We start from the raw sequence: 27,644 nt of genomic DNA on the forward strand, positions 1-27,644 counted from the left end.
CTGGATGATCCCTGGTCAGCCACCCTTGAAGTATGGTTTAGGCCAGGGAACGGAAACACAGGATCCAGCAAATAGGATGAAGTACAGCTCCAATCATTCCCAACCATTGATGATGCTCAACAGTGTCTGAAGGACCAAAGGTTCCCTTGATGCTATTTTAGGCCTACTAACTCCTCTTCCACCTCTTCCTCCACCTCCTCCCACCTCTCAACCTGCGTCTTCTGGAATGCTCTGGACATAGTCACCTGAATTGCCCCACTCCAAAAAGAAAGACTCGGGCTAAAACTGTAATTCACAGCACCTGTGATTATTATTGTTGTTGTTTTCAAACTTCTACTACATGGATATACAAAATGGATGATGGCTGCCGATCCTGAAACTTTAAGGACAGGCGCCAATAACAAGTGTGGCCCCAATGTGTGGAGCATTGCTCCAGACTCCCGTTCCTAATGCAGCCCCTACTTCCTGTCCGCAGCGCCTCCTGCCTGAAACGGGCCTATTGCAAGATGGCCGCCGGCAAGCCACACTTATGCTTCATGAAGGCAAGTGGCGAAGGTGGCAAAAATGATGGGTGGCTCAGGAGGCAGGTGGCAGTACCATGGAGGCAAGTGGCATGGATCGAAGCCACATTCTGGAATTTCACAAGGCAGGGGCTCCGGGATGAGGATCTCTAGGTCTGTCAGCTTTGTTTCAGCCACAACAGCTGGTGGTTGCAATAGGAGCGTTGTTGAGGGGAGGCTTGTGCTGCAGGAGACGTTGTAGCCACAAAGCTCCCCGGGGAAAACCATGGCTATGTGGTGGGAGGCAAATCTGATTCTTCACAAGTTTCAGCAGATTGGGCTCTCACGTATCATCGGCACTTGGAAAGCTGCGCTTTCTTTTGCTTCATTGAAAACGGATATGATGACGACCCTTAAGTAGTGGTTTTTGAACTTTAAATTATTGTCTTGTGTAATTTGGGCTGTCTTCAAGAGTTTTCCAAGAAAGAAGATGCCAGACACCATTTTTAAGCATCGCTTTGTTCAGCCAGTTCAGCACAGTCAATGTGCACACTGGGCTTATATTTGGTGATTTGTTGACATTCAAGGCAGTTAATGCATTGCAATATGCTTCACAGCTTTTTTGATCCCCTCATGAACAGATATGAGTGTCAAGTTCTCCTCAGACTTGAAATCTCTGTGCACATGCCAGCTCTTCTTCAGGTATCTCAGTGCAGAAGATGAGCTGGTATTTAAAGTTGAAACGAACATTCAAAATTAGAATTCTAACCATTTCATTATATCGGATTCTTTAATGGTGATATTGTGCACTAACAGGATATATGTCGGGGTTGGACTATCAGCCTTTCTCAGCCTTGGGTCCCCAGATGTTTTTGGCTTACAACTCCCATGATCCCTAGCTCACAGGACCAGTGGTCAGGGATGATGGGAGTTGTAGGCTAAAAACATCTGGGGACCCAAGGCTGAGAAAGGATAGTCCCTTCCAGCTCTACAGTTCTGTGATATAGCACTGCAATCCATAGAACCTTTGCTTTAGAGTGAGAGCAGTTCCGGGGGGGGGGGGGAAGTACCTGGAAGTAAAGGACTCTTGAGAGCGAGACAGTTTATAAAAAGCTAAATAAAAAATCCTCATGAATGTGTTTCATAGGTTGCTGAATCCTAGGATCTAGTTAAGGTAGTTGCCATTGCACTGGCACAAGCAGCATTACTGGTACTTTCATTATCAGAGCTGATATGCCTCTGAAGTTGAACACCAGTTATGTTGTATGAACACAATAGCCCCACTGTTGGCCACTATAGAAAATAGGACGCTAAGCTAGATAAGCGTTTGGTCTAATCCTGCACGTCTCGTTTTATGTTTTCATTGTATGTTCAGTTAGAAGCAACACAGGTAGACCTGGTAGATAATTCTCTCAAGCTCTGAGAGATAGATGCTCAATCTTGGAATGTCAGAATCAGAGGTGCTCTAAGAGTACTTTATTAGTATGGTATAACATAGATTATCCTTGATGCAAAGCTGGCATCTAAAGCAGATACATATTGGCTGTCAACCAGGCTTAGTAATCATTGACCCATACACAAAGGACTCGAGACTGGTGAGCATTTTGGGCTAATGGTAGGGGGACTGTTGTTATTATTTTTTATTTTGTTGTCTATTACTTTGCTTTGTTTTATGTTTTTATTATTATGCTCCATAAAATGTTTTTAATGTTGTATACCTCCCTAAGATCTTTTGATAAAGGGTTGTACAGTGGTACCTCAGTTTAAGAACAGTCCGGTTTAAGAACAATTCAGTTTACAAACTCCGCAAAACCGGAAATAGTGTCCCAGTTTGAGAACTTTACCTTGGTCTAAGAATGGAATCTGAACGGTGGAAGGGCACCAGCAGCGGGAGGCCTCATTAGGGAAAGCGTGCCTCGGTTTAAGAATGCTTTTGGTTTAAGAACAGACTTCCGGAACGGATTAAGTTCATAAACCGAAGTACCACTGTATATAAATAATAATAGAATTAATAATAGAATATTTAATGAGGAAAGAATATAGAGGTGCTTTCAGCACTGTATGAAGCCAACCAGTGGTATGGCAGCATAAAATGTCAGAGACATTCATATCCAAGAATTCATCATCATGACATCCTCCTTTAGTGACTGGCTGCAAGGCTGAGTATTCCTAGAATCCCTAATACAGGTTTCCAGTCATTCCCTCCTTTGCAAGTTTGTGAAGGTAATGTTCTTCTGGTTCTAGCCTGAATGGGTAAGTTGGGTGTCTCTCTGTAAGCCATCAGGGATCTAATTCCATGGTAAAAATTAATAATAAATAATACTCTCCTGAAACAGGTTCTAAGGTGGACATATGGGAAGGCAAAATGTCCCTGTGGTCAACAGGTACTGTATAGTTTGGCAGGTGAGAGCTTCAGGTGTCACAGGTTGTGTTGATGGGCTACACATATCTTTACTAAATGTGTCCTGTTGCTTCTAAAGCAAAGGCTACAGAAGCCAGTACTCTGGCCACTGCAAACTACTTCTGCTAAATGAGAAAGGGCATGTAATACCTGCAAATTGGCTCTTGGTAGCCCTGGGGAACTGAGAACAGCCATAGATACACTTACAAAGATCTTCAAGCACCTTAGACAGCTGCAGTCTAGACAAGGCCAGTTATAGATTAGATTGTTCCAGGGGCACCTGAATCGACCAACTGAGGATGAGAGTGACCAGAGCTATATGATCCACATGAAGGAGAAACTTGCCTTTCTGCAATGGTCAACATGAGTGATATAAGCTCTGAAACCCAGCTGTAATTGCCTTACACAAAGGCTGCCATTCCTCCTTGCAGGCCACCTACTTGCTATACCCTACCTTCTGACACCCTACCTTTCCTCCTGCACAGTTGTTCATCTTGTTCTTCACCTCTTTCAAGTTCATTACCTTCAGAGGCACTGCTACGTTAAGGAGGGGCAGGCAAGGTACTTTCTGAAGGGCCCATGCCGGTTCACCCCACTGCTCTGCAGCAGTACTGCTGGCCCAAGGGTTTGGGGTTTTGCTTTGTTTTTAACTTTGCTGGGTGGTTGTACTGTTTTTCTCTCATCTGCCCATCTTGGCCTTTCAGGGTCAAGGCACCTGACTGCCTATCTGGAAGAAGGAGTGGACATTGGGGCGTTGATATCTGCCCTATGAAGCAAAGTGTGCCCACAGTAGCAGCTGCAGCCAGCTACTGCCATTGTAATTTAATTTATGTTCTTTGGAATTATATACACATTTTCTCAAAATCCATGAGATGGCAGTATAAACTAAGAAAAGGTTGTTCTGCTCAGACGCTGCTTTTTCATTTTCAGCTATATATCACCATAGAGAAAGGCAGCAATAGTTGAAGGGGGGCTAAGTGGTCTCCTTCAGTATCTTTAAAATTTTAACAGTTGGATAGATCTGCCTCAGCTGTTGAAAGAAAGCACACACCAAAGGAGTAGGCAATGAAAGTGTAGGAGGACGTGATAGTCAAACAGGCCAAAGAGCCATAAGGAAAAAGAACACATTGGAGACCTTTGGAAAGACATAATCTATTTTATAGGTTTTTATATGTTAATTCTAAAAGTCTGTGCCAAGCTGGATGTTTTTTTTAATAAAAAGAGAGCACTGTAATATTGTGGAAATAACCAAAACCTGGTGGGGAGCACCATTTTTAGATATAAGCTCTATATAAATCTGGTGCTCCACTGATTCCAATTCCCCTCTTCCCTGATCATTGGCTATTATTCCTGAAGCTGAAGGAAGTTAAGGTAAAGGTAAAGGTACCCCTGCCTGTACGGGCCAGTCTTGCCAGACTCTGGGGTTGTGCGCCCATCTCACTCAAGAGGCCAGGGGCCAGCGCTGTCCGAAGACACTTCCAGGTCACGTGGCCAGCGTGACATCGCTGCTCTGGCGAGCCAGAGCCGCACACGGAAACGCCGTTTACCTTCCCGCTGGTAAGCGGTCCCTATTTATCTACTTGCACCCGGAGGAGGAAGTTACAGTCAAACAATTGGAGGACCACAGGTTCTCATCCCTGCTCTATAGGAAGGGCATTGTCAGAGAAAGAAAGAGTTTGGATTTGATATCCCGCCTTTCACTCCCCTTCAGGAGTCTCCAAGCGGCTAACATTCTCCTTTCCCTTCCTCCCCCACAACAAACGCTCTGTGAGGTGAGTGGGGCTGAGAGACTTCAAAGAAGTGTGACTAGCCCAAGGTCACCCAGCAGCTGCAGGTGGAGGAGCGGAGACACGAACCCGGTTCCCCAGATTACGTGACTACCGCTCTTAACCACTACACCACGCTGGCCAGGGACTGACCAGATGAGGTGGAGTGGTGGAGACCTCTACCCCAGGAGGCTTCTAGGCAGGAGGCAAATTGAGATAGCATGGACCCATGATCATGGTGGTTTCAGACAGAACACACCCTTGAAGATGAAGAAAAGATCTGGGAAATAATGGAGGGTGAGGAACAGGAGCAAGATGAAAGATGAACACCCACAGGGAGAATGCATAGTTCTGATTGACTTAGTGTGGGCTGATTGATTTACATTAGGTGGCTAGGATCCCACCCCTCCCCCACCTCCTTATAGAATCATAGAACTGTGGAGTTGGGACCATGTGTGTCATCCAGTCCAACCCCCGGCAATGCAGTAATCTCAACTAAAGCATCCATGAGAGATGGCCATCCAACCTCTGTTAAAAAACTTCCAAGGAATAAGAGTCCACCATCTGCTGAGGGAGTCCATTCCACAGTTGAACAGCTCTTACTGTCAGAAAGTTCTAAACTTTATCTTGGCTCGGAGGGAAGCCAGACTTTAAATTCAAGGTGTTGCATAAATATATAGAATATCCTTACAGGAAAGAGAACATTTAGAAATGCCTTATGCAGGTAGAAACCCATTTTGTTTTTCAATTTAAAACTTTAGAACCTACAGGTCTCAACACTGAATTTGATCTATCACCGTTTCAGTAAAGAATCAATGTTTAGAATGTGAGGAGTTACTCACCCTTAGCTTATAAAGTATTTAAATGTAAGAGACCACCCATGGTTGTTTTCGTCTAGAAGCTTGCCTGATTGCAGGAAACCCCACGAAGAGCATAGTTCACTGTCAATTTGGAAAGATTTATATGTGCAATTACTCAATGGAAATATATGATTATACTTTTGGAAAGCTTCATGGTAGTTTAAACAGTATGGGATTTCATTTGTAGAATTACAAAAGCCATTATTGAAGCTGTGAGCCGGAAAGGGACAGGATAAAGAGAAAGAACAAATGAACACTTTAAGGTATTTTGAACTTTATTTAAAGCATTTAAATACATGCAACTCAAAACAAGATGAGATAGAAATGTGTGTGTGTGTGTAATTGTTAGAGACAACTGCTTGTGAAGAAGAATCGAAACGAGTTATAAGTCTGGGGAACTTGTGACAGAGCAAGGGGAAGTCGTGAAGTAGCACACCCCACACCTGCAAATAAACAAGCCAAGACTTTACCATGTTTTTTTGAATGCAGTTTTGAATTGTGTTTGAGAGAATACTGCATTTAACCCCTTTTTGTATACAGTGGTACCTCTAGTTATGAATGCTTCAGGTTACGAGCTCCACTAACCTCCTGGTGCTCCTGGTTGTGAACTTTGCCCCAGGATGCGAATGGAAATTGCACGCCAGAGGCCCCATTAGCAAAAGTGCGCCTCAGGATAAGAATGGTTTCAGCTTAAGAACGGACCTCCGGAATGAATTAAGTTCGTAACCAGAGGCACCACTGTAATTGCGTTCTTACAAAGAGAAAACACAAGGGGAATGAGCAAAATAATCCACCGCCCCAACAAGGCCATTTCTATGGAAGAGAGATGCTGGAGGCAGAAGTGGGACCTACTGGTAATGATTATTTTGATTGGCTAATCAGATGAGATGGGCAGAAGCGTCTAGGAGCCACTCAGTTAGAAGAAAGGTAGTGTTAGTTTTTGGGTAATGTGGTTAGTCTGAATGCCTGTGCCCCCTTCTAATTCTTAGAATCGCCAAACTAGCTCCTAGGTGAGATGATATTAAGGGGAGCAAAGGAAGTGGATTTGTGTGGGATGGCAAAGGGATGGGACCCCTTCCTCAACCCACTGGTAGTTAGAAAGACAAAAGGCCAGAGTTGAGGGTGGGTGGGTGTGTAAGTTAGAAACTGGAGAAGAAGCAAGCAGAAGCCTGGGGGGGGGGCTTGATTTTTGTTTGAATCCAAGGCTGTGACCATGGGCCTGGCCAGGGGACAGCGGGAGAGCTGCCCCCTCTAAATCCAGTAAATAAATAAAAATACTTAACTAACTGACCAATTGCATCACAGATAACTCAGTTATGCCCTCCCAAAAATAATGCCCCCCCCAATAAATCCTGGCTACACCCATGACTGTGGCTATGGGAGGAGCAGACCCTCTTGGGGTCTTAATGTCGTGGATGCCTCCATCATTGTGTCAGGATGTATATATTGTAAGTAAACCATATATCATAAAGACTCCACAGTCTCCATTGTGCCTCATTCCAAAAGGAAACACGAACCGTGGGTAAGTGCCGGAAACCTTTGGCATTTCACACTGCTCAGAGATTGGGATGGCATGCAACAATATTGATAATGACTATTGGTGATAGGAGAAAGACTTTGGAGGTTTGTGGGGGCTCAGAATCTTGGGAGTACTACCCTTGACATTGCCCAAGAATGGAACCTGCACTAACGCAACTTGACATGAATGAACAGATTAAGTTTGATCTAAACCGGTTTAAGGAACCGAATCTTTCCTCGTCAGCATGTGGTCAGCATGTTGCTTCCGTGCAAAAAGTGAGATTATGTTCTAAAGCCCTATTTAGGTTCTCTATGTTTTGTTAGTTGCTCAATCCATACAGCATCTACAGAAATTAGTCATGGGTTTTATCGTGGAAAGAAGAAAAGCAAGGGTAAACTTGCAAAACTATGCAGATGACAGAAACAACACATTTCTATAACACTTCAAGTTCTCTTCTTGTAAGCTTTGCAAAAACTCTGTAAGGTGAGACTTATTACTGCAGAAGAATGAGACTGAGCAGTACCAAATATTTTATTCAATTATATTGTCACACCAGTCAAGAATACCACACATACAGAGCAATCCTATGTCCAAGAGGTTGGTATAAAGTAAGCCCAAGCCCATGTAAATTAAGCTGGTGTAAAGTTACACCAGATCCAAACCCTGATCAGCAGTGGGGCAGAGGGAAAACAACCCTTTAAAATAGTGTTCTATGCCAGGCTGCCAGGCTACATGCCTGAGCTGAGCAAGCTTAGGATCCAGCCAAAGTCCCTCTCTGGTCCTCCCCCCAGAACACCACTTTTGGGAGCTTTATAGTGGTCTCAACTCAGCAGGCTGAGCCCCAACTGAGCTGGCTCATGAAAGAATATATTTTGCAATAAATATATTTATCGAATAGTAAACAAACATTAAACAGGAAACTAAGCATATATAAGAAAATAAGATTAGAATGAGAGTAACAATATAAATCTACAAAATGCTAGATTGTGTAGTTGTCTTATATGGATTTGAGACTGGAGGTTTTCTGTACTAGTTCAACAGAAACCAGGTGGCATAACAGAGGTTTATACATTTCTGAATGATGCAGGCAGAGATATCTTTTTCTCTCTCACTCTTTCCATAAACTAGATTTGACATTCACTCAATTAAATTGATTGGCAGGGGATCAAAGACCAACAAATGAAAATACTTGTTTCCGTGACAGAATGGCCTCTGATGCCTTCTCTCACACAATACCTTCCTTCTGAGGTACAGGTGACACTTTCTCTCTACATTCCAGCACCAATCAAAACCTGTATATTTGCTCAGGCATTTGTATGAGGCTAGCTGTTTATTCTAAGATGTGAGGTGTAATGGTTTTAGTAGTTTGAAAAGGTAGTCTCATTGTGCCTTTATAGGTTCTTATATTACTGTGCTGACAGATGTTATTTTTAAATTATTGTACCAATGGACATTATTTTCAAATTGAGTTATTGTAACCCACCCTGGGATCCCTTGCCATGACGGGTGGGTTAACTTCCCCAGAAGCTGAGAAGGAGAGAGGACTAGACGTGAGTCCACACTGTACATTGAAAGCACCCAAAGAATGCTAGAACTATAGTTTACCCCTCACAGAGCTACAATTTTCAGCACCTTTAACAAACCACTTCCCAGGATTCTTTGGGGAAATACTCTGCCTTCAATGTGCTTTACATGCATCGTGTACATGTAACCTAGGCAACATATACCTGCCTCAGAATTTCTTTTTTACTACTTTAAAGTTGGCCTATCAATGGAATAAACATTTTTAAAATAGCTATGAACTAGTCAATAGCAGTTGGCTTCTGCACTAAGTATACTGGAGAACTCATGGTGCAGTAGAATGTAACTTATGACTCTATTGACAACAAAGTATTTTCCCAAGGGAACCCTGCTTTACAGTTCTAGGCACTCCAAGATGGCAGGCTGGCCTTCCAGGTGGGAGGGCTGCAGCTGTGCTCCCCTACTCTGTCCTGCAGGTCTAAAAGAGCACAGGGTGTTGGGACCTCGCTCCGTTTCCATTTTGGGGCCACAATTGTTGCATGCATAAATATGCAATCCTCCCAACGAAAGAGGATTGACAACTTAAGTTGACAGAATATGCAGAACTTGCGGATTTAGCACATAGAATAAGAGAGGAAGAAGAACGTATATTTAAAGAAGAGTAGTAAACATTTATTGAATATATGGAAAATAGCTGTACTGTATACAGCTGAAAACGCTGGCAGCACTAAGATAAATTCAACAGAGTAAATAATTTTTGATTAATGTAAAAGTGGAAAACTGATTTGAATGGTTATATTGAAAACTTGTAGGGACGCAGGTGGCACTGTGGTCTAAACAACTGAGCCTTGGGTTGCTTGATCGAAAGGTCGGTGGTTCGAATCCCTGTGACAGGGTGAGCTCCCGTTGCTCAGTCCTAGCTCCTGCCAACCTAGCAGTTCGAAAGCACGCCAAAAAATTGCAAGTAGATAAATAGGTACTGCTCCAGTGGGAAGGTAAACGGCGTTTCCATGCACTGCTCTTGTTGCATCAGAAGCAGCTTAGTCATGCTGGCCACACGACCCAGAAAAACTGTCTGCGGACAAACATCGGCTCCCTCGGCCAGTAAAGCAAGATGAGTGCCGTAACCCCACAGTCGTCTGCGACTAGACTTAACGCTCAGGGGTCCTTTACCTTTACCTTTTTATTGAAAACTTAATAAAAATTATTTAAATAAATAAATGAGCACAGTGTAGGGTGTACTGAACAGGCCTTGCTGTGTTGTACGGCTCCCTATGGGGAAATCTTTGTTCCCTAGCTAGTACATCTAGTCTTTTTAAGGAGTGATAAGGGAGCACAATGCAGTTAGCTAGACCAGTGTTTTTCAACCACTGTTCCGCGGCACACTAGTGTGCTGCAAGATGTTGCCTGGTGTGCCGCGGGAAAAATTGAAAAATTCGAAAGATTTAAAAATAAAGTATTTTATAATTTTTCATATTTCTGTTTACTTACTATTTCATAATAAAGTAATTATAAAATACTTTCTTTGTGTTTATTTGATTCCTATTCAAGAGAATTACTTTATATATAGTCAATATAGGCACAGAGTTAATTTTTTTAACATTTTCTAATGGTGGTGTGCCTCGTGATTTTTTTCATGAAACAAGTGTGCCTTTGCCCAAAAAAGGTTGAAAAACACTGAGCTAGACCTCTCATTTCTGGAGTTCTTATGATGAGGCGCTGGGATTGGACAGGTTCCATTTGCTAGTTTTACTTTCATTATCATCGAAACCATTGTCTTCAAATAAAATTATTCATTACAACAAACCCCACCCTTCCTCATTTTTGTGTCTTACTGATTCGTACATTTCTCAGCTGATGAATCAGAGCTCTTTTTCTACCTCAAATTGCCTAAGCTGCAATTTTGTAAAAAAACAAAGCCCAGTAACCACCCACAGCCGCAGAAGAGAAGCAGACTGAAACATCAGGATTGAGACCCTCCTCACAACGCTGCTTCAACAGACTGGTGAGTGTGGCTGAATGGAGTTCCCCCCTCTTCTGGGCAAGGGAGAATGGCTGCTGATTACTTGCCAGCGTTGGTTCTGGGCTGCAAAATGAGCTGAACATTTCTCCTGAGTGAAACTAATGAAACCAAAAGCTGCTTTCAGGTTCCAGCCTAGAAGCATGGGCTGATGGAGGCCAGCTTTTCAAGCAGATCTGCTTACAGGGAGGCTGCCAGTTAACTTGCTGCTGAAATGCCAACCTGGACGAGTTATTTGTGAGGTGCTCTATTTAGGAGTAGCCGAGTTTGGAGAAAGGCCAATGCCACCAATATTATTCGGTTGTATCAGATGCTGCAGGGATGGATTTCTGCTTGTGCAGCAGGACTTTTGCCTCTTTTCCCCAAATCTGCTCTAGAGGATCCCCCAACCCCCTAGAGCAGATGTTGAGGTGGGGGTGGGGGCTGCAGAGGAGAGGAAAGTTCCAGTGTGAAAGTGAAAGTCTGCTGTGTGACTGAAATAGCAGTGCAGGAGGCAAGCCATTACTGTATTATTGTTATTATTATGGATTATTACTATGGATTATTATTATTATTATGCTAAAAACATTCCTGTTTAGACCAACCTATCCAGATGCTTAGAAAGTTGAGGTGATTTTAATCTATTTTAGTATTTTAACTTTTGTATGTTTTAAAGTAGGGCTGTGAATATTTCTGGTTTTAATGTTTTATCTTTTGTAAACTGCTTTGACTCTTTTACAATCAAGCAGTGTATAGTTTTAAACAAACAAAAACATACAAACAAACAAACTTATTATCACATTTATTTATTTATCTATTTGCTTTTCTGGTGGCACTTTATTGTATTTTATTTTATTCAAGTCAATGAATCATTCAAACAAAACAGTCATATTTGGGGTGAGACTTTACTGTTAGAGCAATCACACTTGTTTATTAATGTCATCATAATATTTATTGCACTTATATTGCATTCTTAAATTACATGATCCCAGGGCAGGCTACAGAAACAGTAAAAAAACAAAAAAAGTAAAATATAATCAGAACAATTAAAATGTAGCAAAATGCACATTTACAGCAAGCCATTTCCAACCATACGTCCATCAATCCACAGCAGGCAATCTACCAACTCAGCATCAGAGCAAGGCCCTACATAAGGGGAAAGACTTATCAAGGAAAACAGAGACCAAATTCTATGCCAAATGAGCTCAGGTGGGGTGGGGAGGAAAGAACAGATATAGCCGAAACATCAATGGAAACAAGCCACAGTCAGTGCTGCTTTGTGGGGGTACTGAAGGGTACTTCCCCCACAAAATATTAAAAGTGTGGCATTGAAAATACTCAGTTAACTGAAGTTCTGCCACCACCACCACCCAGCAGAAGCCGGTCCCCCCCAAAAAAGCTGGCCTCCCATAATGTCCTTGTGGGAGGGGGGGGTTACCTATGATCTCCCAAATCTTGCCTATGCCATACACTTATAAGTAAATTCTATTGGACCTTCAAGTTCAACATTAGATTCACACCTGAAGGCCACTTTATGCAGTACTTCTGGTGGCGGTTTCAGCTGTCCCTAATAAGGGGGAGCAGGAGGGTTTCAAAAGGATAAGGAACTAAGAAGCAGAGCTGGGGAAAAGACAGCAGGATGAAGAGAACCAGATGGGGCAGATGGGAACTGGCTAGCCCATTATTGCCCTCCTAGCCCTGCTGCACCTAGACAGCATCTTAAAAAGTAGAGACATCACCTTGCCAACAAAGGTCCGTATAGTAAAAGCTATGGTTTTCCCAGTAGTGATGTATGGAAGTGAGAGCTGGACCATAAAGAAGGCAGATCGCTGAAGAATTGATGCTTTTGAATTATGGTCTGGAGGAGACTCTTGAGAGTCCCATGGACTGCAAGAAGATCAAACCTATCCATTCTTAAGGAAATCAGCCCTGAGTGCTCACTGGAAGGACAGATCGTGAAGCTGAGGCTCCAAGACTTTGGCCACCTCATGAGAAGAGAAGACTCCCTGGAAAAGACCCTGATGTTGGGAAAGATGGAGGGCACAAGGAGAAGGGGACGACAGAGGACGAGATGGTTGGATAGTGTCTTCGAAGCTACAAACATGAGTCTGACCAAACTGCGGGAGGCAGTGGAAGACAGAAGTGCCTGGCGTGCTCTGGTCCATGGGGTCACGAAGAGTCGGACACGACTAAACGACTAAACAACAACAACAACAGCAGCAGCAGCAGCAGCCCTGCTGCATTGTTAAGAAAGGGAAGGGGAACGACTTGTGATTCTCCCACTGAGTGTTACTCCAGCGTTTGAGGAACATATTTCTGGCTCAGAATCTCTTGGCCAGGAGTTTTTAACCTTTTTGGGTCCATGGCTCCCTTGACTAACTACATTCTGTCTGTGGCACCCCTGCAGGGCTCAGGGGCCCAGTTACGTCACCCCTTGCCTGCAGAGCTGGTAGCCTCTCACCTTTTTTCAAAGACCCTCCCTTGTGGAGAGTTCCCTCAGCCTCCTCTCCTCTCCTTGGGAGTCCTATGGGCAGCCTCAGCTGCTGCTCCTGGTCTCTGAGCTGCTCCCCCTGCCCCAGAGAAAGGTGCCTCCTCACAGTGCCCCACAGGGGCCTGGGAAGCACCCCCTGGCCAGCCCCAGAGGCACCATTCAGCTGCTGAGCTTGTAGCCAGGGCAGCTGCTGCAGCAGTCATGCAAGCCTTTGGGAGGAAGAGAAGTGAGAGGGCCTCAGAGAAGGGAGGGAAGGAAAGAGGGACAGAGGCCAGTGTTGCCCACAGCACCCCTGACCATCAGTCAAGGCACCCCAGGGTGCCCCGGCACACTAGTTGAGAACCACTGCTCTAGGCTATTGTCTGAGGATTTAGATTGACTTGGTTATCTCACTTTGAGGAGCTAGAGATGGGAGCTGTCTGCTGAGCATCCACTTGATAAGAAGGCCAATTTGTGCTTTTGTATGTGTTGCAGGTGTGATGCCTTATAAGGAGGAACAACCTAGCGACATATCTCCCTCTCTTATCCCCAGACCTCGGGGAAATCGAGCTCGGCATGTGAGCTACCTCTTCCTTGCCCTGTGTGTCTGTTTCCTGTGCCTCACTGAGCAGAGCCTAGACCTTGTCTTCCATTGCATTGTCATCCATTTCACAGCCCTGCAGGTTGGAGCGCTGTGTCAGGGGGCCTGCAACTTTGCAGAAGAGCTGCGTCATGTGACATCCAGGTGATAAAGCTGCTGAAATAATGGGACATACTGATGGATGTTTGCATGATGGTGTGGGGATGACACTTGTTGTTCAAGGACACCAAAAGCCAGCTGATTGGCAGTAGCAGGACAGAGAAAAGAGAAATGGAGGCATGATAAGCCTTGAGGTGAAGACTCGCCCAATGAGGCTTGGTCCTTGCTTGGTAGCAGCAAAGATCTGATAAGGAAGAAAAGCAGGGGGAAGCTGAATATATAAGAGGATGGATAGTGAGACATATATTGTTTTTAGTTTTAGGATGCTGAATTTGGCCTCATCCCTAGCGTTGCAGCTAACAAGATTCCTCCTCCCCTCCCCTTGTGCACTTGTTTGGGGGTCCTCCTGATTTTAGAGGCACCAGGTGGCCCAGGGAAGGAGGGAGAGCCCAGTTGTGCAAGTGGAAGTACTCATTGCCCTGAAGGTGAATCCTGCCTTCTCACGCTAAAGTATTTTCTCTCTGGTAGTTTGAACCATATCAGACCCATGAGAACCTGGATACCTAGTAGACTATGGTGTGGGATTACCAGCATATAACAAGCATGCTTAATGAAGGGGTTAAGGCCATAGAGTAAGCTGTCTTGCCAGGCTTAGCTATGTCCACTTCCCATACCAAGCCTATTGTTCACCTTCCAGTCTACATGAGAAGCTCAGCCCCAAATCAGCATGGCCCAGGGCTCAGCTCCCAGTGTGCTGGGTAGCTGCGTTCCCCAGCCTCCGGCTGCCTGAAGGGGTGCAACTACGCCGCCTGCAGCGCATCCGAGCCTTGGGTCTCTCCTGGGAGTGATGCGGTGGATTGGGCACCTGCAGGCGAAGGCAGCATGGGCTGACATCTGCCTGCCGCCTTCTTCTCAGCCGCCAGCTGCAAGGTGCCCTGCAGGAACATGGTGGTTCAGGCCCTGGCCCTGCGCTGCTTTTGTGGACAGCGCTGGGCCAGCCAAGCACACTGCGTCCTGTTCAGCGGCCCTCCAGCTGGAGGGCGCTGGGAGGGACAGTTCCAGCAGCTCACCCCACCTCATGCCTGCCCCAGGTGCCTGAGCTGCTTGCTACGGCTGCTCCCTCCCTCCCTCCCTCCCTCCCTCCCTCGCTCTGGCTCTTTCCAACTGCAGCAGCGGCAGGAGAGGAGGAAGCCAGGCAGGGCAGACACAGGGCAGAGAGGGAGTGTTGGAAGGCAGCAGCTGTACTCCAGATTTGTGTGAGGAGGCATTTCTCCTCCTGCACCCCCAGTGCCAGGCAGCTGACCCCTGCAAGCTGCAGCAGTTCGCTCAGGCACCAGGCAGCAATTTGAATCTCGAGCAAAAGGAGCACTGGGCAGGAAGGAAGAGTGGGTGGGATTTGCTGCACAGAACCACAGGAAAGGGACTCCAATGGGGATGATCAATCAGTCTGGGGACTTCCTTTACTGGGTAAGCAGAAGGGGGGGGATAATTAATTTTAAAAGGTGCTGGAACGACTCCCCCCCCCCCCCGTCTTCTGGCTGAAATCTCTCCCCACCCCCAAGACTTTCACCACTTTGCAACTAAGCCAAGTTTTCTTTGAAGCACATGAACCTGACCTTTGAAGAGTTTGTAAGTAAACCATTTTTTAACTTACCAAATGTGTGGTCTTTTCCTATGCTGGGGGAAGAGGGAAACTTTTTAAGGAACTTTTAAGGAGACATTTTAGAACTCACTTGGAAGGGCACATATTTTAAAAAGTCTAATAGCCTATAATTCCACACTTTAAATCTCTACTGGGGTTCTCTCACCAAAAAGTACTTATCCCAAACTTGGCATCGAGGAATTCCCCCCCCCCTTCTATATATGCACCAAACACCTGGAGTGATAAAACTGAGTTCCAAGGAAGAGACCATTTTCATCACTCATCGTAGCTCTGACAGATCATCACTTTCACCTCTGAAGCTGCACTGTTTTCACTTCAGTGCTGTCCTCTTGGTCTACATCTCCATGGATGAATACTGGTTTTCTGGTCCGTTACATTAGGTGCCCCACACTCTGACACCAGATGTGGTAGCATGCCTGCCTGCCTGCCTGCCGTTTGCAAGGATTTGTAGACCTTTTCAGATGTGAATGCTTATTGTGTGGAGAGTAAACACACAGAATACTGAAATACTTGGGGTCAAGGGAGGTTGTAATAGGATGTTTGGCTCATCCCTGCAAAACAGGGGTCTCCGGAAGGAGGGCACTTTGTGATGTTCTGTCACATTATATCACCTCATGAATTTCTCTCCCATAGGTACCATGGGAGCTACTTAAGGGCCCTGAATGCTTGCCTAGAACTACGCAAACGTTCTTTCCTATTTCTCCTGCTGTGTGGAGTAGCCTACCTGCATCTCCTCAAAGAATCTGGCCTTCCAGTGTGTCGGAACCTGATCATTGTGTGCTTCTGCCAACTTTTAAACTTTGTCTTTGACCTTCAGGTAGCAGTCATTAAGCAATCTTTTAATTCATTTAGTAGTTGATTCCCTGCTGTTTCATGTAAGCTGCTTTGAGCTTTGTGGGAAAGCTGTATTAAATGTATCTAAATAAATGAATCAAGTTACACTTCTCAGAAAGCCTATAATATGTGGGCCCTGTCCTAGGTGCAAGTCTTAGCCTATCAATCTTTGCAAGGCCTCCAAACTTTAAAGGTGGTCCACTCTACAACTGAGTAGTCACGTGACTAGAGTGGCAGAATGTTGGGAAATGGCCTTTTAGCATGTATTTGTATGGCCTGCTGCATCTTATCATGCCTCATACTTGGAATAAAGTACTTGTGCAGCAAGTTGCTGTCCCAGATCTGGGTTCTGCTTTCCTCTGAGCTTTATAACAGAAGTCAGTTGAGGTGGGATGAGAGCTGTGCTTTGCACGTGGTAACGTATGATTACAGCTTTTTCCTTTCCATCTGCAGCATCCATCAGCTGCCCAGATTTCTGAAATGTATGAGAGAAACAACTGCAATGTAGCACAAGGACTTGCCTGGTCATATTACGTTGGGTATTTAAAATTCATTTTGCCTGGTGAGTATCCATTGTGAGTGGCCTTCTCCATTAGCCAGTGATATAAAATGAATTATAATGTCCAGAATTCTGCACCAAAGAAATTCAGATTCAACATGTATACACTAGTAGGTTATATCATGAATTTTTATTATTTATTTTGGTATTGTGGTGGATTCCCACCACAAAAGCAGTTAGTTACATTAGCTACTAAGTCTAAGGTAGCAGTTATTATATTTCCAAATCTCCATACAATATCCTGTTCTGATCTGATGCAAGAGCAAAAAATAGGGGAAAAAATGCCCAAAGGTTCAGCAGAATAAAATCACTCAGCAGTTACAGTAGTGCTTTGTCCCTGGGATCAAGTTATTTCATCAGCTGGGGATCCCCTCTTGTAGACAAAGAAGAGTGGAATATGAAGACAGATATGGGTAAATGGTGTGCATCATTGTATTTTGGAAAGGTGATATGTGGTTCTGAAGAAAGGGCGTGTAGTCATACAGAGCGCAGAAGCTTCATTCCAAAAGCACTGAAGCCTTTTGCAGATAATCAGGGCAATACACATGCTTTATTTATTTATTTAAAAACAGAAATTCAGAGGACTCCAAACACATGAAACATGGCGCAATCCTACGGGTGAAGGGAAGCTTTCCCAAGACAAACAACTGGTGGTTGTTGCTTCGCATAGGGCAGAAGGAAGAGTGGTCCACAGGACAGAGGCAACAGCAGAAAATGCCTGTTTTCTGTAGAGTGCAGTGTCTTGAGCAGTGCTTTGTTCTGGGGGTACGCATACCCCTAAACATTTTGTGAATCTTAGGTTTGGCCTCATTGAGGGGCAGTATTTCAATATGAGTAGGGAAATCAGAGTACCCCTAAACATTTTTTAAAGAAAAAAAGCACTGGTCATGAGTATATGCTCAGGCAGATAGAACTCATGCAAGGAACTTCTGCATACTTGTGTTTTCCCATTCACATCAGTGTAGGAATTCTGTACCATTTGTCAGAGTCTCCCATTTTTGGCTTTGTAGCCAAAAATGGGAAAATCTGACAAACAGTACAGAATTCCATTCCATGTGTACAGATGCTCTGCAAATTCCCATCCCTGGCTATAGAGAAAGTGAGGAGCTTCTTAAAGGACTAATGTAATCTTACTGTCGCCATCCAGCTGTCTTTCCTTAATGCGGTTTTGTTTTGAAGGCCTCAAAGATCGGATTAGAGAGTTCAACCAAAGCAACAGCCATTTGCTGAATTGCGAGAAGACTTGGAAATTGCACATATTGATTCCCCTGAGCTGCAATGTGTGTGATGAGCTGCAGACGGTTGACAGTCATATTCACTTCATAAAGAATCTCCCAGAATTGAACATGGATGTTGCTGGCATTAAAAAAAGAAGCTACAAAAATAGTATCTATGGGATACTGGGTGAAAACAAAGAGGTATGCTTCTGTATTTAAAAAAGTCTTAGAGTGACAATAGGTATTGAATTTATCATATTTTAAAAAGGAATTTGCCTGAACCTCAACAACTTCTGCCATTAGTTATATGCAGATTATAAATAACATGGGAGATGAAATATACTCAGAGTCGCAAAGTGATTTCATGCTCTTTATTCAGCTCATAGTGGTGAGGAGGAATGAATGTCCCCTCAAAGTATCTGCTTTATATACATTATTTACACAATGGGCTGCACATGATTGGCTAATTCTGGAATTCTACTGTAAGCCAATCAGGTTGTGGATTCACTTCTATCTGGAGCATGATTGGGTGGTTCCTGCCAACCAATCATATTGCTGCATTGTTCTAGGACCAATCAGACTGCTGCATTCTGAATCCCATTGTTCTAGGACCAATCAGACTGCTGCAATTTGGATCCTATTGTTCTAGGACCAATCAGACTGCTGCAGTTTGGATCCTATTCAACTCAGTACATAACACCCCTCCCCTCTAAGTTCCAGTCCTGCCCGGGAGGTTGCATTCATAGTCCTCGAGGTACGCCAGCGGCCTACGTGTGCGTTGTGGCCTGGGGTGTTCCCTGGTCCGGGGTTCAGGTTCTGGCTTGTGTTCCAAGGATGCTGGCTGTGATGGGCCTGTTTGGTCTGGCGCAACCGGCTCGCTCAGTCGTGGTTCTGGCTCCGGTGTCCTTTCGGCCTTGCAGGTCCTCTCTGTATTTACTGATTCTGCCTCTCCTGCTGCCCCCTCCTGCTCTATGGGCCTCACTGCCCCGCTGTTCCCTTGGGACTCCTCTGACCTTTCCTCCTCCTGGTTTTCTCCCGGGAATCGTCGCCGTATCTGGTCGCAGTGGCGGCGCCAGCATTGCCCCCCATCCGTTAGCACCTCGTACGACACGGGGCCAGTGACCCTGGTGACTGTGGCAGGTACCCATGCTGGGCCTGCCCCAAAATTCTTTGTGTACACTGGGTCCTGGGCCTTGAAGGTCCGGGGGTTCCTTCCTTCCCCCACCACTACCTCATCCTGAGCTCTATCGGGATGAAGGCGGTCCAATCTGATTGCAAGGCGCCGACCCATTAGTAGTTCAGCGGGGCTCCGGCCAGTTGTTGAGCTGGGGGTGCTGTGCTGTGCTAGGAGGAATGTGGCAAGGCGGTACTCCCAATCCCCTTGCGTCATGCGGCGAAGGGTGTCCTTGGTGGTCCGCACCATGCGTTCTGCTTGGCCATTGGTGGCAGGGTGGAATGGCGCCGAACGGATGTGGCGGATGGCGTTCTGCGCTGTGAAGGTTTGGAACTCTCCTGACGTAAATGCAGTCCCATTGTCTGAGACGAGAGTGTCAGGGAGCCCATGGGTTGCAAAGAGCCTGCGTAGTACCTGGATGGCTGCGGATGTAGAAGTGGACGGTACCAGTGCGACTTCCAGCCATTTGGTGTAGGAGTCCACCACTATGAAGAATGTTTTCCCCTGAAAGGGGCCAGCGAAGTCCACATGCAGGCGTGACCATGGTGCTTGGGCGGACTCCCAGGACTGGACTGGGGCCCTTGGGGGATCTGGGCGGGATTCTTGGCAGGCCTGGCAGTGTTTGACCTAGGCCTCTATCTCTCCGTCGATCCCTGACCACCACACATAGCTCCTGGCCAGGGCCTTCATTCTTACTACCCCTGGGTGTGTCTCGTGTAGGGCTGTGAGGACCCTTTTGCGGAGGGGCTGGGGAACAACAACCCTGCTTCCCCATAACAGGCACCCCTTATGGGCTGACAGTTCATGTTTGCGGGTTGTGTAGCCGGTGAATTCTGGCCCGGGGCTGCTGCTGGGCCATCCCCTCCACACCCAGTCCAGGACCCGGGAGATGACCCTATCTTTCTTGGAATGGTGTGCAACTTCTTGTGCCTGAATGGGGCGGTCAGGAAGCAGCTCCAGGCTCATAACCTCTTGTGCAGGTGCTGGGTCGGGGCCTGTTTCCGGTAGTGGTAGCCTGCTGAGGGCGTCCGCATGGCCCATCGCCTTTCCCGGGCGGTGAATCAGTGCATACTGGTAGCTGGCAAGGAAAATTGACCACCTGAGGACACGAGGAGACAGCACTTGGGGGGTCTGCTTTTTGGGGGAAAACAAGCCAAGCAACGGCTTGTGGTCAGTCACCACGGTGAAGGGCCGCCCATACAAGAAATCATGGAATTTTTTTACTCCTTTCACGATTGCGAGCCCCTCCTTGTCTATTTGCGAGTAGTTCCGCTCGGTTGCGTTGAGTGTCTGGGAAAAGTATGCTACTGGTACCTCTCTCCCATCCGGGAGTTGGTGTCCCAGGACAGCGCCAATGCCATAGGGCGAGGCGTCGCATGCTAGCACCACCGGCAGCCTCTCGTCGAAGTGTGCCAAGACCGAGTTTGAGACAAGCAGGTCCTTGACTGCCTGGAATGCAGCCTCCTGGCGCTGGCCCCACACCCAAGGGGCCCGCTTGTCCAGGAGTCTGTGTAGGGGCTCCGCTACCGCCGCCTTGTGGGGAAGGAAGGAATGGTAAAAGTTCAATAGTCCCAAGAAGGCCTGAAGTTCAGTCTTGCTCTTGGGTGCTGGGGCATCACAAATGGCCCGTACCTTGTCCCCAGTTGGGTGGACCCCTTCTGCGTCAACCATAAATCCCAGAAAGTCCACCTGAGGCACTCCTAGTAGACATTTTCCCCGCTTCACCTTGAGACCCGCCATCTGGAAACGGTGCAGAACGGTGCGGAGGCGGTCCTCAAACTCCTCTGGTGTGGGCCCGGCAATCAACACATCATCGAAGAAGGGGGTGACGCCAGGAATCCCTTTAAGGAGCGAGTCCATTAGATTCTGGAATATGCCTGGTGCCACACTGACACCAAATTGCAGCCGCTTTACCCTGAACGCTCCTCTGTGCGTCACAATTGTCTGTGCCTCTGCTGTGGCCTCATCTACTGGAAGCTGTTGATATGCTTGGGCCAAGTCCAGCTTGCCAAAAATTTTCGACCCAGCCAGGGTGGCAAGGACATGGCTGACCACTAGCACTGGGTATGCATGGGCCGTGAGGGCCTTGTTTATGGTACATTTGTAGTCTGCGCAGATGTGGACTGAACCATTAGGCTTTACTGGTGTTACGATTGGGGTCTCCCAGGGGGCATTGGGCACCGGCTCCAGCACTCCTTGCTCCACAAGCCGGTCCAATTCCTCGTCTATACGGGGTTTCAGGGCGAACGGGACCCGGCGGGCCTTTAGCCTGACCGGTCGTACTGCGGGGTCAAGCTGTAGAGCAATGGGGGGCCCGTATACTGTCCCAATTTCCCATCGAAAACCTCTGGAAATTCCTTGCATATGGCATCCACGTCCACTTGTAAGGTAGTGTGGTTCACCCCGGTGATGGCTAGCCCCAGTGGTCCAAACCATGCCAATCCCAGTAAGCTAATGTAGGGGCCCTTGACCACAAGCAAGTCCAGTTGCCGCGTCCGCCCTCGGTATTGCACCCTGAAGGTCCCCACCCCCATTGTGGGGACCTTACGTTTCTGGAAGTCCCGGAGGGTGAATGGGGCCGGCCTGAGTTTGGGACCCCCAGTAGGACACAGTTTCCTTAAGGTCCTTGCCGAGATTATGGATAGATTTGAACCTGTGTCAAGCTCCATGCGGCATGGGGCCCCCTCTATCTGTACCTCTACATAAATTTTCTCTACGTTGGGGTAGGGCAACTGGTATACCTGGAAGTCCGTGAGCTCCGTCGAGTTGCCTTGGTGCGTTGGGCCCCAGGACCTGGGGCTCTTGGATTGGGCATCTGATGCCTGGCGTCGGGTGGGCCGAGCTCCACACACTCGGGTGATGTGTCCCGATTTTCTGCACTGCCTGCACTCTACATTGCGGAAACGGCAGGTCCTCCTCTCGTGACTTTCCCCGCAGCTTGCGCAGTTCCCTCCTTCTCGTCGAGGCAGCTGTGGTATGTGGGCTGCTTGAGTGTGCTGCTGTACTCGGTGCACTTCCTCCCTGTCAGATCCTGAGTCGTCGGTGAGGTCTTCGTGGTGAACCCTCGGTTGGGATGGCAGGCTCGGCCGTGCCTCTTGTGTCGACCTCTTGGCAGCTTCTGTTGCCAGGGCCTCCTCCAGAGCGACCTGGAACGTTAGGTCCTTCTTAGCGTAGAGGCGTCGTTGCAGCTTCTCATCCTTCAGGCCACCGACGAGGCGGTCACGAAGCATGTTCTCCAGCTCTGAGAAGTTGCAGAACCGGGCGGCTTGGCGGAGAGAGGTCACATACCCAGTTATGGTTTCCCCAGGGGCTTGCCGCTTTGCGTAGAAGGCATTTCGACGAGCCACCACTGAGGGCTGTGGCGAAAAGTGCCCCTTCAGCTGTTCCATTATTGTTTTGTATGGAACAGTAGCGACATCTTCAGGCGCAAGGAGAGCCCGGGCGATTTCAAATGTCTCCTCTCCGCAGACACTGAAGAATATCGCCCTCTTCTTGGCGTCTTCTTCATCGGTGACCCCTTTGGCTTCTAGGAGGAAGGTAAAACGGGAGGCGTACGCTTCCCAGTCTCCAGATGCTGGGTTGAACGGCGAGAAGCTGCTGTCGGTTGCCATTCTGAGTTCCTTGTGTCCCGGAGCTGAAGCCTGGATACACGGTGCGAGGCAGCGGTGCGGCAGGTGGCGGTGCTGCGGTGCTGTGTGTGGCAGTCAGCTCAGCGGGATCCCACCTTCGTCGCCAGTGAAATATACTCAGAGTCGCAAAGTGATTTCATGCTCTTTATTCAGCTCATAGTGGTGAGGAGGAATGAATGTCCCCTCAAAGTATCTGCTCTATATACATTATTTACACAATGGGCTGCACATGATTGGCTAATTCTGGAATTCTACTGTAAGCCAATCAGGTTGTGGATTCACTTCTATCTGGAGCATGATTGGGTGGTTCCTGCCAACCAATCATATTGCTGCATTGTTCTAGGACCAATCAGACTGCTGCATTCTGAATCCTATTGTTCTAGGACCAATCAGACTGCTGCAATTTGGATCCTATTGTTCTAGGACCAATCAGACTGCTGCAGTTTGGATCCTATTCAACTCAGTACATAACAGGAGACAAGATGAAACTTTTCATGAATCCCTCAGAATAATTCTCTCTAGACATCACTTCTGTCCTCCAGCACCACCTTCTGGAGACATCTAGTCAGATAGGAGTGGGATTCCCCAAATAGAGTCCTCACTCTCAAGCCCACTAATCAGTTCAGAAGGAAAGCATAGTTGCTAGTATCAAAAACTACAAAGAAGTCTAGGAGAACTGACATGATCACATTCCCTATAGTTATCTTCCAGTGAAGGCTGACCAAGGCATCTTCACCTCCTATGCAGGTTTTTAGGTTCTGGTACAGATTATGAAGGGACATGGGTGGCGCTGTGGTCTAAACCACTGAGCCTAGGGCTTGCTGATCAGAAGGTCAGTGGTTCGAATCCCCGCGACGGGGTGAGCTCCCGTTGCTCAATCCCTGCTCCTGCCAACCTAGCAGTTCGAAAGCACGTCAAAGTGCAAGTACTGCAGATCAATAGGTACCGCTCCGACGGGAAGGTAAACAGCATTTCCGTGCATTGCTCTGGTTCACCAGAAGCGGCTTAGTCATGCTGGCCACATGACCCGGAAGCTGTCTGCGGACAAACGCCGGCTCCCTTGGCCTATAGAGCAAGATGAGCGCCGCAACCCCAGAGTTGTCCGCGACTGGACCTAACCATCAGCGGTCCTTTACCTTTTTACAGATTATGAAGTAACACTTCTGAGAATGTTAGTGCTGATGTGAAAGCAACCAGCAATTCCTCAAGCAATAGTCTAAATGCCACCCTGATAACACTGGGATTGCCCTTCTCCCCATTCCTCTAGAAACATTTTTGTGTTATGGAGTATGCCACTCCTCTGCGGTCCCTCTTTGCCATGTCCCAAGATGAAAGTGCTGCCTTCAGCTGTCAAGACCGTTTGGAACAAGCCAAGCTTTTCTGCAGAGCACTGGAAGAAATCTTACAGAGATCTAAATACTGTTCTGGCTGCTACCGGCTCATTGTATATGATGGTAAGAAATGGGATGACAGTCTGGCTATTTGTTTTGGAGTGGTGGGGGCAAGGAGGAGGCTACATGTGAAAAGGATCTAGGAGTCTTGGTTGACCACAAACTTGACATGAGCCAACAGTGTGACGTGGCAGCTAAAAAAGCCAATGCAATTCTGGGCTGCATCAATAGGAGTATAGCATCTAGATCAAGGGAAGTAATAGTGCCCCTTTATTCTGCTCTGGTCAGATCTCACCTGGAGTACTGTGTCCAGTTCTGGGCACCACAGTTCAAGAAGGACACTGACAAACTGGAACGTGTCCAGAGGAGGGCAACCAAAATGGTCAAAGGCCTGGAAAAGATGCCTTATGAGGAACAGCTAAGGGAGCTGGGCATGTTTAGCCTGGAGAAGAGGAGGTTAAGGGGTGATATGATAGCCATGTTCAAATATATAAAAGGATGTCACATAGAGGAGGGAGAAAGGTTGTTTTCTGCTGCTGAATGTACCTACTGTATGTGATGAAAGGTTTTTTAAATATTCAGCTGTATATTCTGGCATATTTCATTTTTGCCCTTTGAATTTCTCTTAATAAGAACAAGAAATCTTTTTTTATGAGATAACATATATCAAAAACTTAGACTTCCGGTCTACCACACAAAGAGATCACAGCTCGTTACGCTTGCTCTGAGCGAGATCAGGCTACTGCAGAGGGAGAGAGGAGTAAAGCGTGGGCCCCACACCTCCCCAAAAGCTCTGGAGATAAACCAGAGCCTCTAAAAGCACCCCACAGTGCTGCCTGGTTTCCCTACCAACCCCCTGACAATTTGGAAGGGGGCCGGAGAGGGTAGAAACCGAGCGCGAGGGGCCCAAACATCTTCCGTGACAGAAGGCCCTGGACGTGACTCGAGTAGCGGCAGCACCCCTGGAAACAAAGACCCAGGTCGAGACTGAAGGGGGGGGGACTAGAGAAACCTGAGAAAAAGACTTGACAACTAAAGAAAATAATTGGATAAGAAAGGAAACGTACCCTGAAGTGGCACAGAGCTGCATGAGGAGAATCTGTTAGTGATTTCCAAGAAAAACTAAGTGGAAGGATGGCAGGCTTACCTACATTATGACAAAACAAAAGTGCACAAGGGATTTCTCAACCATGTGATAAGAAATAACCTATACAGTGTTTGGGCAAGATAGAAAAACCTCCTAGAAAGGAAGATCCCTTGTTGGATATCCTCCAACAAGGGGTCAGTGGCAGTTAAAAATTAAGCATGAATATAATGTACCATTCTAGCACTTTGGTTTTTAACTTTGTAAAGGAGTGGAAAAGATTGCACTTGAAACACACAGATGGAAGTCAATATCATTGTTTTCTGGATTAGGGATTGCTTGCTGTGACAAAATTTTGAGACCACCTGCTGCAGAGTTAATGAGGCTTTTCTAACATGTGAGTTCTGTACTCCGGCTTCCTGCAAGCATATTGTGAGATCTTCATCATGCTATAGATCCACCTTAGAGATCTGTTGGTGCAGTTGGCAATTCAAGGGCTGCAGCGCCACCAGGATGGTGCTGTTGATACATAGATCTTTACCACACACTCTACCTAAAGTTTCTGAGGCAAAATCAAATCAAATCAGGGTAGTAATAGATAGACTTGAAAAGATAACACAGCTATCTGTCTTGATGCAACTGAGAGTGCTCTTCTAGCAGTTAGCTGCAGGGCTTCACATTTTCCTATGAAAAGACCAGTGCAGTCACAACTGGTTTTGTTTTCCCAGATTCAGAAGAAAATGACAAGCACTTCCTCTCCAAGACTATCCTAAAACACATGGAACAGGAGCTCCAGGAGGAGTATACCATGGATGAAAAGTATGAAGGCAGCATACATAATGCTGAATCAAACGGGACTCAGCTCCTGATTAGTGGCTCTGATCATCCCATGTCTTTGCATAGTTGTGGCTACTGAAATAATGGCCCCCATCTCACAGCTCCATGTCCCTTCTTGTGAAAATCATCAGGATTGCTTCCAGATGAAACCTAATAGTACCAAATTTTAATACATGCAGACTGACCCCAACAAGACCTAAAACCCTTTTAGAAAGCATGAAGATGTTGGTAAAAAATGAGGCAGGGCCACCTCTGAGACTTTGTGGGCATGGAGATATGTTGGAATAAGACAAACATTTATGGATTGTTCTTTCATATGAATGTGTGGGTTCCTTTGATGCCTTTCTCCCTTCTGCCTCTTCTTCTGTTTCTTCAAAGTTGTTCCAAATATTATGGCCAAAGGTGATGAGATAAGAAAACAGCTTTCCCCCTGACTTAATATCAAGGCCTATTTTTCCAATATACCATGAAATCTGTGAGGACTTCATACCTAAAAGCTATGAAAAAGATATGTCCAGGTTTTGTTTGTTTAACCAAAGAGTTTGTTTCTCTCCTAGCAACCAATTATTGTTTTGAATCATTAAGGTTACCAAAATAGTAATCCAGAGGATGAGAGTCTGTGTGGCTTTGCCTCTACATGGACCATGCTCTTTGTGAAAGTACCAGTGATCAATGCTGTCTTCTCTTCTCTCTACTGGCAGAATCCAATGAGAGCCTTTCTAACCGAACACTACCAGAATAGAGAAGAGAGGGCCAGTCTCCTCTTCTGCTGGTAGTATCCATTAGAACAGTTTCCTCTCTTGTTTGCTGGCTAATCAGAAGCTAGTAGCTATGTGTGTGAGAGGGGGGGCTGAGTATTTGTGCAGGAGAAAACAGGTGGGTGTGGTGTAAGAGGCTGGATCCACACTAGAGACACTAGATAGGCTGAGGAAATGCTTTCATTTGTGGCTTTAAGATGTGGCAGTGCCCTTTCTCATGGCCAAGACGCTTTTATAATGCTTGCTGCAAAGTAAGTTTAATTCAGCAAATATATCTAGCAACCAATAAAAGCCTACCCTGGCTTCCTGTTGTTTCCAGTTGAGGAATGAGTGATGAATAGCCTCTTAATTACCCCTTGAATATTTTCTCAGATTGCCCCAATGTCAGTTTCTATTCCTGTTTTTGTTCCTCCACTTGACGTTTAGAGCTTTCTTGTAATATTTGCTAGAGAAAATTCTGTGAGATCACTTCCTTTGTCTGCCTTGGCAGGAAGCTGTAATACTACATACTTCCTTCCTGTCTAGGCAGCTCAGACACCATTTTTGAAACTTATATTTTTGTACTTTTGTAACTTAGTAGTTCTAAACCTGCCTTCATTTTGCTGCTGTAACTGCTGCTTCAAGACCTAGACCGTGTAAGTAAATACTACTTTTATTTCTTCACAAAACAATGTGTGTGTGATTGTTGTTTTTAAGAGGGAGAAATGGAGTAATACCAAGAAAAATCCAGTCTGCCTTAAAGCATCGTGCATTATTGTTTCT

General features: G+C 46.3%; 1 protein-coding gene across 5 annotated transcripts; it reads left to right on the forward strand.

Moving 5' to 3' along the window:
• The first annotated feature begins 5,719 nt into the window (after positions 1-5,719).
• STING1 (stimulator of interferon response cGAMP interactor 1) lies at positions 5,720-27,550 on the forward strand. Of its 5 annotated transcripts, none has more exons than XM_083748659.1 (8): positions 5,956-9,923; positions 10,254-11,463; positions 13,532-13,781; positions 16,033-16,216; positions 16,687-16,795; positions 17,972-18,210; positions 24,080-24,266; positions 26,016-27,550. In XM_083748659.1, the coding sequence occupies exons 3-8, from the start codon at positions 13,537-13,539 to the stop codon at positions 26,201-26,203; spliced, it is 1,152 nt and encodes a 383-aa protein (XP_083604785.1). In that variant the 5' UTR covers positions 5,956-9,923; positions 10,254-11,463; positions 13,532-13,536; the 3' UTR covers positions 26,204-27,550. The 5 variants fall into 5 exon arrangements, with proteins under 5 accessions (XP_083604786.1, XP_083604783.1, XP_083604785.1 ...); XM_083748658.1 differs by having other exon boundaries at positions 10,254-10,572; XM_083748660.1 differs by lacking the exons at positions 5,956-9,923; positions 10,254-11,463 and adding an exon at positions 5,720-5,790.
• The last annotated feature ends 94 nt before the right edge of the window (positions 27,551-27,644 follow it).

This window comes from Podarcis gaigeae, assembly GCF_964106915.1.
Source record: "Podarcis gaigeae genome assembly, chromosome: 7".
In the NCBI taxonomy this organism is placed as follows: domain Eukaryota; kingdom Metazoa; phylum Chordata; class Lepidosauria; order Squamata; family Lacertidae; genus Podarcis; species Podarcis gaigeae.

What these genes read in the sequence shown, in the direction of transcription:
- STING1 (XM_083748657.1), top strand. Translation starts at nt 6,354, where the DNA reads ATGCTGGAGGCAGAAGTGGGACCTACTG. An exon ending in TACTGGGTGAAAACAAAGAG is followed by an intron (nt 18,211 to 24,079) that starts GTATGCTTCTGT and finishes CCATTCCTCTAG; the next exon opens with AAACATTTTTGTGTTATGGA. An exon ending in CCGGCTCATTGTATATGATG is followed by an intron (nt 24,267 to 26,015) that starts GTAAGAAATGGG and finishes TTGTTTTCCCAG; the next exon opens with ATTCAGAAGAAAATGACAAG.